The 10,251-nt window shown below is 40.7% G+C and overlaps 1 protein-coding gene across 1 annotated transcript; it reads right to left on the bottom strand.

The window, feature by feature from the left end:
• Nucleotides 1-2,004: 2,004 nt before the first annotated feature.
• Nucleotides 2,005-10,035, bottom strand: CIPC (CLOCK interacting pacemaker). Its single transcript, XM_038404221.2, is given in 5 exon segments — nucleotides 2,005-3,631; nucleotides 3,633-3,917; nucleotides 8,784-8,953; nucleotides 9,827-9,919; nucleotides 9,922-10,035. Coding segments are annotated over 5 exon segments (1,176 nt in total). The 5' UTR covers nucleotides 9,962-10,035; the 3' UTR covers nucleotides 2,005-3,043.
• Nucleotides 10,036-10,251: the final 216 nt, after the last annotated feature.

The raw sequence follows: 10,251 nt of genomic DNA, 5'->3' as shown, positions 1-10,251 counted from the left end.
TAAACTTACAGCTAGGGTAGGAAAGCTTTTGCTATATAAAGCTTCAGTAAGGCTTCCAGCAATAAAGGCAGCTAAAAGACGTATGAGTAAACTGGGATTTGACAGCTTTTTGTATATCAACAATCAGCGCCCTTCAGAGTACTTCATTAATTACCTTAACTGCTAATTTATCTGGGGACATGATTCCTAGGTGACCCCAGATTTATTCAGTAGCTTAGAAGAAGATTTTTCTAATTCAGTACATACTGAATAAGAAGTTTGGATTCTGACAAACAGTATGATTTCTAAACAGTTGCTGAACTTCTATTCTTCACATATATTTTATATAAAATTACACTAGTTAGAAAGGTCCATCAACTCTGAGCATACCACTTTTGGCCCTCCCCTCATGAGAGAGCCTGTGATGTTGTGTGAGCTACAGCAGATTTATACTGTCCCGGGTTTTCCTACATGAGGAAGTACACTATATCCTGTTGAAGGGCAATTTTCTGCCCTCTCTGCTCCACTAGAGTGGAGCAAGTGGGAGCCATCCTCTCTTCCCTTCAATCATCTGGGACTGAATTTCTGTCATTCCCCCCCGCCCATTCCCCTTCATCTCTAAAATGTCCACAGTTCATTCTAGATCCATCACTTCACATTTTAGAACAGTCATTCTTAATAAATAGGGTCTGAATTTAGGATTTTCCACAGCCTCAGATGGGAGAAGCAGAGCTTCCAAGGAAAGAGAAGGAACCTCTGAGGGCAGGACTAGGTGGCTCACGTCTATTCCCCTCTCTGCAATCCCATACACAAACACCTGTATCACTCAGATCAAGGGAACAACCTTTACTCCTTTTCAAAAAGGGGGTTGGAAGCTCCACTGCAGTAACTTTCTTGTGATTCTCTAGCAGGCTCAGGTGTCAGTCTTTGGCCTGGAGTGTGTGATGCCCTCCTGCCATATACAGTCTCTTGTTTGAATTTGGTGTCACTATGCTTTGTGTTAACAGTAGCAAGCTAACTTCAGATATGAGGCAACACATGAAACCCACATAAGATTTTGGCCAAATTCCCATCGACTGCTCCTCCCCACCCCCACGCTTTCTTTGGTGGTGCTCTACACCACAGTTGGAATTGTGCTTAATCAGCTTCCATTCAGTTGGGTTTTGAGGGGAAACAGAGTCTTGGGGCCATCTGGGAAATCTCTCTCTAGCTCCAGAGGCCAGTCCAAGTCTGACTTTCGTGTTCCATCCCCCCTTGAGGCATGTATGCAACTCCTTTTCAGTGAACTAAGTAAGGTGCTGAAAAGGAAAAACTCTTCTCCTACCTCCAAAGTTTCCTAAGGCATTTGTTACAGTAATGCTGTAGGAGAATTCTTTAGGACCTCGTGCAATGTTCATTTGAGACCATTAGAAGGATGAAAGGGTCACGTCGCTGAATTTAAAGACAAAAGGCCAACTCAAACTTTTTAACTGGAAAGCTTTTAGGTTTCTTTTTGAGAAACTGAAATACATACAGGAATGTAAGAATGTCCAGGCAATACCTGATCACATGAAATGCAAGTTTTGTTTGAAAAACATTGTGAAACCAAAGGGATCAGACTCTGATCATATAATTTAGAATGGGAGAGACTGTTCACTTCATTCTTATATTAGCATATTTTAAATCTCTTATATAGAGGAGTATTTGAAAGACATGGCTCAAGTTGAAGGGAATACAAATGAAAGTGACAAGTCAAATTCACACAATATGAAGATGTCTGTAGAACAGTTTTTGAAACAAGACTGTTGGGTACATCTGACACTAAGGTCTAATGCCTCTACCAGAATCAGTGTGTAAGTGCATGCTTCAAGACTAGCGGGTTGGGAATGATAATACTCGTACTAAAAAGAGAACATTAAAAAGTGTTCAAGGTCATATCCTTGGGAAGATGTCACCAAGGTGATCAGTGTCTCTTCTAGTGACACACTCAGATAAAAAGAAAAACAGGGCTTGTTTCACTCTAGGACCTGTACAACCATTTTTTTCAACTCAGCAAGCTGATTTCACAGCCAAAAAAAGAGAGTCTCTCCTAAACTGGATAAAAACCAAAGGATGCATAGCTGATCTTGCTAGCTGCCTAGCGAGGAACATATTTTGGGGGAAGTTCTATAGCCTGTGTTATACTGGAAGTCATACTAGTTGATCACAATGGTCCCTTCTGGCCTTGGAATCTAAGAATCTTCATTGTAATGCATTTTTAAAAAAATACATAACAGCTTTTTTTTTTTTTAAAGTAACAGTCAGTGTTTAACTTATTGCATACCTGGGAAATCCAAAGCCATCTTGCTTAGTACAGTTGTTAGCCATTAATGGGCAGTACAAATAAACCTGCTTTGGAATAAACACTTCCAGTGCATGTCTAGTGCTTTCAAATTTTCACCCAGCTCTCAATTTTAAAGAAACTAAAATAGGCAGGCTGACAGGGCCTGCCTAGAACTATTACATTTATTTCTAATATACCCTTCACCTCCCCACCCCTACTTTGCTCAAGCAATACAACATATGGAGTGCAGCTTTAATGCAAGCAGATCTCCATTTGTTCAATGTGGTGATTATCCAAAAGCAAGACCACCTTATATCTTTGGAGTATTAACACAAAGCTGGAGATACCATGTTACCCATCCAGTTTCCTCTTCCCATATCAATTCATAAATGGCTACACTAGACTAGATCTTTTGTCCCATTCTGTGAACTGGCTGTCTGGAGGTAGGGGGTGAAAAAAGGAGCTTGCTAGGAAAGAGCCATTTGCAGTGTTCTCCATCATAAGAGAGGGAACACATCACAGCACTTTCACACCCTCATGGTCTAAAGAAGAACACAGTTGCTCAGTCTCAGTGACATGAAGCAGTACTAATTCCAGCCTAGTGCCAGTCTCACAACTGGCATTTGGGACAGCTTATTAATGGCATGCTGCTTAGTGAATGAGTTTTTAAAGCAGTCTCAAACTTAGAAAGTGCTCTTGTAAAACCTTGAGACAGAGGAAGAGACGCACTGGAATCACTTGAACAGCTATACATCTTTTGCGCTACATGTTGGGATACGTAGGAGAAGCCACAAGGCTGCTGTAAGCTTTATCTGACCCCGTTAGCGATGCCGCTAGCTCTGCCCAGGCCAGAGGAGCATTGCTCTTTATTGCCTCCATGAACAATTGTGTTTGCTGCTTCAGCCGGTCCAGTTCAATCTGGGTTACCTGGTTCTGTTGAATCAGCTCCTTGGTTTTCAAGGTGATCTCCAGCAATCCAGACCTGTGCAGCACAACAAAGGTATTCTGAAAGCGCTTGCGCTTGCGTTGCTGCTGCAACAATAGCTCAGGAGTAGTATAAAGTTCTTCTGCTGCCAAAGGTGGGCTGCAGGTTGCGAATTGCACCATATGATGTACTGGATTCTCCATCTCAGAAGATTTGCAGTCTGATATCTGGAGGAGTCCAGTAGGGGAAAAGGGAATCAAACCTGGGGCCTTTTGTTTGTCAGTAGAAACATACTGAAAGCCATCAATAGTTGACATTTTTCCACTTGCCATCACAGCTGGAGAACTCTGCTGAGTAGAATCCTGAGCAGGCTTAAAGTCCGGTGATACTTGGGGGCAAGCACTAGGGGGCAATAAACTAGTCTTATTGGACATAGTAGTTAATATCTGTGCAAAGCCATTTCTGTCCACTGGTTCTCCTTCTTTCCTCCAGATCCCAGACACTATCTCTTTTGCAGGGATGTGATGTAGTCTTTGCATAGGAGTTCAGGATGGGAAGGCAATTAGTAGAATCACTTGTCTTTTCACCAACAAGATGAGAGTTAATGGGAGGGGAGATGGCTGGACGAAGAAACACTAGCTGTGGCTGAGCTGGAATCACTTCAAAAGATGGCTGAACAGTCCAAGACTGAAGCTGCGATGAACTGCTTCCCTGAGAAGTATGGGTGGAAAAAGTGGAATTATCACAACTAACAGTGTAAGAAAAAAATGTTAGAAAAGCTTTATCAGAACAGGTGAGCCTTGTGCCAATGCTTGTAGACGCTGTTGCTAAATGCTGCCAGTTATAATGCAGTCTGAGTAGATTTTACCTCGTATAAATTCATTCTTCCCTTCTTGTGACACTGCTAGAGACCAAGCTCTAATTCAGAATCTATTTACTGCTGAATAGCAAATACATTTAGAAGTCATTCCGTTTTAGCATTCCTATTGATGCTAACACAAGCTGGCAGCAACCCTGGGCTTGAGGATATAATAAGAGAATAATAACTACAAGTGTCCAGAAAACTTTGAAAGAAAGCCACAACACTTAAAGTTATGATTTTTAAAAAAAACATTCAGATGAACTCTGCACAAACATTCTATCTAGAAGTTTAAATTATATATTAGTTGAGACATAGAAACTCTAATCCCGTCACTTCTATTCTTACAGCAAGTGCTTGAAAGAGTTTCGGTTATTTCTAACACAGTAGGTGGTCACTAACAAGTGCTGCTGTTTTAAAATTTACTGAAACCATATATTATACAAAAACCTAGCACTTGAAGTAACGCCTACTAGCCCAAGGATAAACACCTGCCATACACACAAAGTTGCATCCTTTCAACACCAAACCTTTGGTTAAACTGGTACAACTCTGTGTGCTGAAAAGCTTAAAGTCCATTACTGTGGGAGAAAAACACCTGTGCCGCCCCTCCCTTCCTAAAGTTACATCCCTGCCAATTTTAAAAAAAATGAAATATCTGTATCATGAACCATCTTGATTTAATTAAAAAAATCACTTACCACATTGATACTAATTTAGCTCAAAATTGTGCCCTCAGCTAAACCTATCCTAAGACATCTACCCTACCTCCCACTTGTTTGTCTCATCTACCTTTAATGGCGGGTCTTTTAGATGCCAATGCAGCAAAGCATTTGAACATGAGCTAGAGTCCATCTGTATTCAGCAAACCACTTTGTACCATACGATTAAGTGCTTTGATGAACAGCAAACAGCAGAGGAAGGATGATCCTCTGGTTAGGATGCTAGCCTGGGACTCAAGAGGCTCCAGTTCAATTTCCTGCTATGCCAAAAGCGATCTGTGTTACTTTGGGCAAACCACTTAGAGGCAGAGAAACTGTTTCTCATCAGGAAAATAGGGATAATATTACCTTCCTACTTCATAGGGGTGGTGTGGGGATGAATACATTGTGAGGTGCTCAGAGACTATGGTAATAGGGGGTCCATAAATACCTTAGATATACAGATGGACTGTAGAATTTGAAGCCTTAGGCTACATCTACAGCAAGCGGTAGGAGGTGTAATTCTCCTGCTTATGTACATATACTCATGCTATCGCTCATCAACCTAGCGCAAGTATAAATAGCAATGGAGCTGCGGTAGCAAGGGTAGCAGCAGCAGAGGCATGGCTGAGCCATGCCAAGCACAATACCCAACAATTTCAGGCAAGTTTGTGTTCAGCCTTGCTGCCAGTGCTACAGTGGCTACACTATTATTCATACTTGAGCTAGCATGAGTATGTGACACAAGCAGGGGGAATCATTCTCCTAGCTGGTAGCATAGTTTTAAAGGGTAAGCTCTTTGGTGCAAGGCCTGTCATATACTAGATGTTTGTACAAAACCTAGAATAAAGTGGCCTCAATCTGGTTGATGCTTCTACATGCTATCTTGCTCTTCTTTGCTTTCCTGGATTCCTCTCTCATAGTAAATATTTTCCTACATTGTCCATTTCCTCCCTCCACCTTCCGTCACTCATTTTCCCCCGACACTGTGTTCTCTGGTCTTTCGTCTCCTACCAGAATCTCACTTTGCATCATTCTCCTTTTTCCTAAGTTACTCCATTCATCTCAGTTGATTCACATTTGGAAAGCTCACTTTACAGCCTTTTTTTTTTTAAATGAAAGCTTAAATTTTGCAACAGTCAACAGCACTTGTCCAGAAAGGATTTGTGCATGGGTGAGTGACTTTTACAAGACTTGTAAAAGCTTCGCAGATAAATTGCACTGAGTTTAACAGAATTAATTCCATCTTGTTTTTAGCAGAATTATAGTAGCCCACATTTTCACTTTAAAATCAGCAGAGTTGATCTGCACAGCTAATATGTGTTTCTATGTAAGAGGATGGTGCTGTTCTAGTAGTTCTCCTACAGCTGCTTGCCTGGTCTGAAACAGATGAGAAAGAGACAGAATGCTGATGGTCTAACCTAGGATTTAAAAATAAATAAATAAATAAAAGTTGCACCAAGAATTGTGTGGGACAACAAATCAATAAACCCCCTTATTTTTGGCAATGATCACTGTATACAAAGGACCATTCCAACACAGTTGATGACCTAACATATTCCAATTTGCTTAGTTATTACAGGTTGAGGCAGGAAAGCATTTCATGATCATTAACCTATATCCACTGCTTTTGTTTACTGAAGTAAAGTCTTCCATTTTACTTTAACATGACTCCCTCTTTATTTTATATAAAGAGGTCTGGACATGAAGATCTATGACACAATGGACCGTCTTCCTTGTTTATTCTTAATTTCTCTTCCTTACTCTGCTACATTACAACATTCTATAACTTAGGTATATTATAAAAAACAGTAAAGTTCTGCTTGCAACATGCCCTGGGAAGTTTGTTAGCATAACAAGAAAGCCAGTATTTCATTTTCCATCTCTCACCCTGAAGGCACCAGTTGGTGAAGCTTGCCTAACCCCTACCAGATTGGAGCTTTGTGCATCTACTTAAACAGTTTGTCCACAGATCCAAGAATTTTTTTTTTGGGGGGGAAGAGGGGGGACAACCACACAGTGGTTTGTCAAGCTAAAGAGAGCATGTCATGGAGATCAAAGAACTGACTTCCCTATAAAAGCCTACTCCAGACATCTCTTTCATTGCACATCTTAACAGAGCCTCACTGTCTCGGATATCAATACTGAAGTTTAACCTGATATGCTTTCAGCCATGCCAGCCTGGGCTGTGAGCTTGTCAGATCTCACAGGCAAGTCAGGAAAGTCTAAACTTGGATTGTGGTTTCTCCTTGGAGGCTTCCCATTCATTTTTCCCCACTGCATTTTCAGGAATTTTTCACTCAGATGGAAGGCTGAAGAAATGTTGGTCCCGCTCTGATGAGAGAGTTAGAAACATGGTTTCTCCCACACCTTATTTTAAGTTGCACATGTTTCACAAGTGGCTTACAATGTGCTCATAGACTGACAGAACGTGGCAGAGAAACTAATCAATTAATGAGTTCACTCAGTTGTTACAACTTAAGCCCTGAAATTTACTTTTTATTTAGTAATTGTTTAACATTTTGCTCCTAATCATCTTAATTTAGACACAAAAATATAGATTAGAACAGAAAAAACTTTGATAAAAACAAATATAAGCAGAGATGGTTTCATATTTTATTCATTTTGAATTACACTTTAACATTTGCTTATACTATTTGGAACCCAAAATCCAAAAGCTTTCTTAAATACTTGAGATCTAGCAAGTGAAACTAACTATTCTAATTTCACTGTCTACACTGAGTAAAATACTCCTGGGGGAATTCTGCGCCACTGCGCACACGCACACACAGAATTCATGTCCCCTGCAGATTCCACCCCTCCCAAACGCAGAAATACATATGGCCAAGAAGGCACTGCAGGTACACTTTTCACCCACCAGGGGCCATTGTGGTGCCAGAAGAGAAGGCAGCTAGCTCAGCCAGCTGTGGAGAAGGAGGGGGAGAGGTGGTCTTCCTCACAGCACCCTGCCCATGGGGCCACATATGGGGGGGAATGGACAGAGCGGGACACACGGGGTGTTGGGGAGATCACACAAACTGGGGTTCAGAAAGGCTAGTGGGGGGGGAGACTGGGGCAAGGACACAGGAGCTAGCTGGAGGACAGCATTGAGCCAGGGGCTGAATGGGAGTCATGGTGCAGGGCCACATGGGGACAGTGGCAGATGTGCCTGACTGAATGGGAGAGGCTAGGGGTGAACCAGCATCTGCATGGGGGAAGCTCCCTAACTCCCTCATAATTCCTTCTCCTCACCCAAGAAAAGCCGTGCTCCATACTTCTCCCACCCACACTCAACAACCCTCCACGTGCACTCCCAGCAATTCCTTCCCAGCAATTACTTCCTTCTTCCTCAGCTTCTCCATTAGGAGTAATTCCCACAAGCCTTTGCACTGTTTCTGTATTGTAGTTTAAATGAATTATTACTCAAAGTTCTGTATTATTATGCCTAGTAAGGAATCTATTTGTCAAAAAACATTTCCTGAATCTGTCATCTGTAGTGTTACAGACATTCTTGCTGACAGGTATTTTGAAATATATTACCAGAATAACTGAAACTGGCATTTTTTTAATATTGTGTTATTTTGACAAATAAAATATGCAGTTTGCAGAATTTTAAAATATTTTGTACAGCATTTTAAATTTTTTGGCATAGAATTCTCCTAGGAGTAGTAAAGCATCAATGAAGAAAGTACATTAGATTTCTAAAATTCTTTCATTTAAATAATCTGAGGTAATTAGTATTTTTTCTAAATATGTCTTATCTTTCCAGGATCCCTTTAAATAAAGAGATTTAACAAAGGTATATGAGGCATTAAGAATCTTATGTTTGATCTGTCTTGCTGATGTTAGCCTGCCTCTGGCCAGGCACAGACTCTAATAGATCTTCTACTGATACTATGATTCTATGAGTGTAGCAACGAGTTAGATGAACATCACCCTTTAAAAGAGTTATTTGCAAAGCCCTTTCCAAAGGGAAACATATTTTCCAATATATTATTATTATTCCCCCTCCCCCACCTGCTTGACCAGTACATTTTTCTTTACGACCACAGGAGAAAATGCTGGGAAGGAATTGCTTGTGGCCAGTGAGTACAGCCAGGGCCCATCCTCTGTGTTCCAACACAATGCATTCAACATATTCTCCAAGTTGGTCAGCTCCACAGAACTCAGACACCCTGAACTTCCGTCTGGTAGATGCAAAGTCCAGTTATTAGTTGTTTTATATGCGGCACACTTTCTAACCTCCCACTTATTTCCCGATTCCATACTGTTCAATCAGATTGTATATAATGCTGCTAATCTGATTTTGGACACCACTAATATGGGCTTCATTCATTGTCTGATGGCTGCTCAGTGGCCTCTGATTTTAGTTAGTAATTTTCAGTGATGGATATTTTTTATGTGGACCTTTCCTCACAACTGGCACCCTTGGTGTGGTCTCAGAGAGGCCAAAGATTGTATTTTGTCTTCATGCCTATTCAATCTATTAAAGCATACTAAGGTAAGGACAGTGTTGCAGAATCTTGCACTGCCAGTTTGCTGTGACTGTTTTGTATCCAGGGCCTCATATCTCCTTCAATCACTCACCTTTCACAAATAATTATTTTTTCTAATGAAAGGGAAAGATCATTGCATAGTTTTGGTGTGTATTAAAACTCTATGTGGATGTGCCATTTTAATCAACCTTACAAAAATTACTTTCTAGTGTAACAGGTTGTTTGACATTCTGGTCACATGTAACTCAATAGGTCATGCAAGGACCAGATAGGAGCCCCTTTTTCTAGACTGTAGCTAAAATGAAAAATATGCCCATTAGAAGTAGAGACTCAAGTAAGCCCCAGTACCGTGCAGATTGACAAAATTAGCTTTAGATATATATTTAGTATAAAGCTTGGCTTTGAAGATTTTAGTAGTCACAGGATTTTCAAACTTGCCCTATACACAAAAGTTCTCCCACCCTTTCACATGAGTTTTCTGAACTGTAAAAAGATATGTTTGTTAAGCAAACTGTGAAGTTTAAAGGAAACAACAGGAGGAAAGTTAATTATCTTTTTCTAAACCTGAGAATCCAGATTCTTTGTCAGATTCAGCTGCTACCATGCTGAACTGATGCATCAATCTCTTCATGTCCATCACATTGCCCAGTTGGTTAATAGCCTTCTGGGGCTCTCTCTAGATGGGTACTTTCTCTCCATTCTTTTACAGTGCTGGAGACAGAGCTGTCAACACTTTTTCCATTGGGGGTGGGGTGGGGGAGGAAAAGGAAGAGATCTGGAACAAACAAAACAAAAACAAAAAACAAGTCCCTCTGAAGCCGAGGAAGCTAATTCCACTGATGCAGAATAAGCTTTGCAATAAGAGAAGCTCATCTTTCTCTGACAAGCCCTTGAAATTATACTAACAGAGCTGATTATCTAACATCCAGCTATAGATTTGCCACTTTTATAAAAAAAAAATTCAGGTTAGTACATGGACTGTCAATAAT

The sequence above is a fragment of the Dermochelys coriacea genome, chromosome 6, assembly GCF_009764565.3.
Source record: "Dermochelys coriacea isolate rDerCor1 chromosome 6, rDerCor1.pri.v4, whole genome shotgun sequence".
NCBI classification, from domain to species: domain Eukaryota; kingdom Metazoa; phylum Chordata; order Testudines; family Dermochelyidae; genus Dermochelys; species Dermochelys coriacea.
The sequence above is the reverse complement of the archived record's forward strand: the minus strand, read 5'-3'. Positions and strand labels throughout refer to the sequence as shown.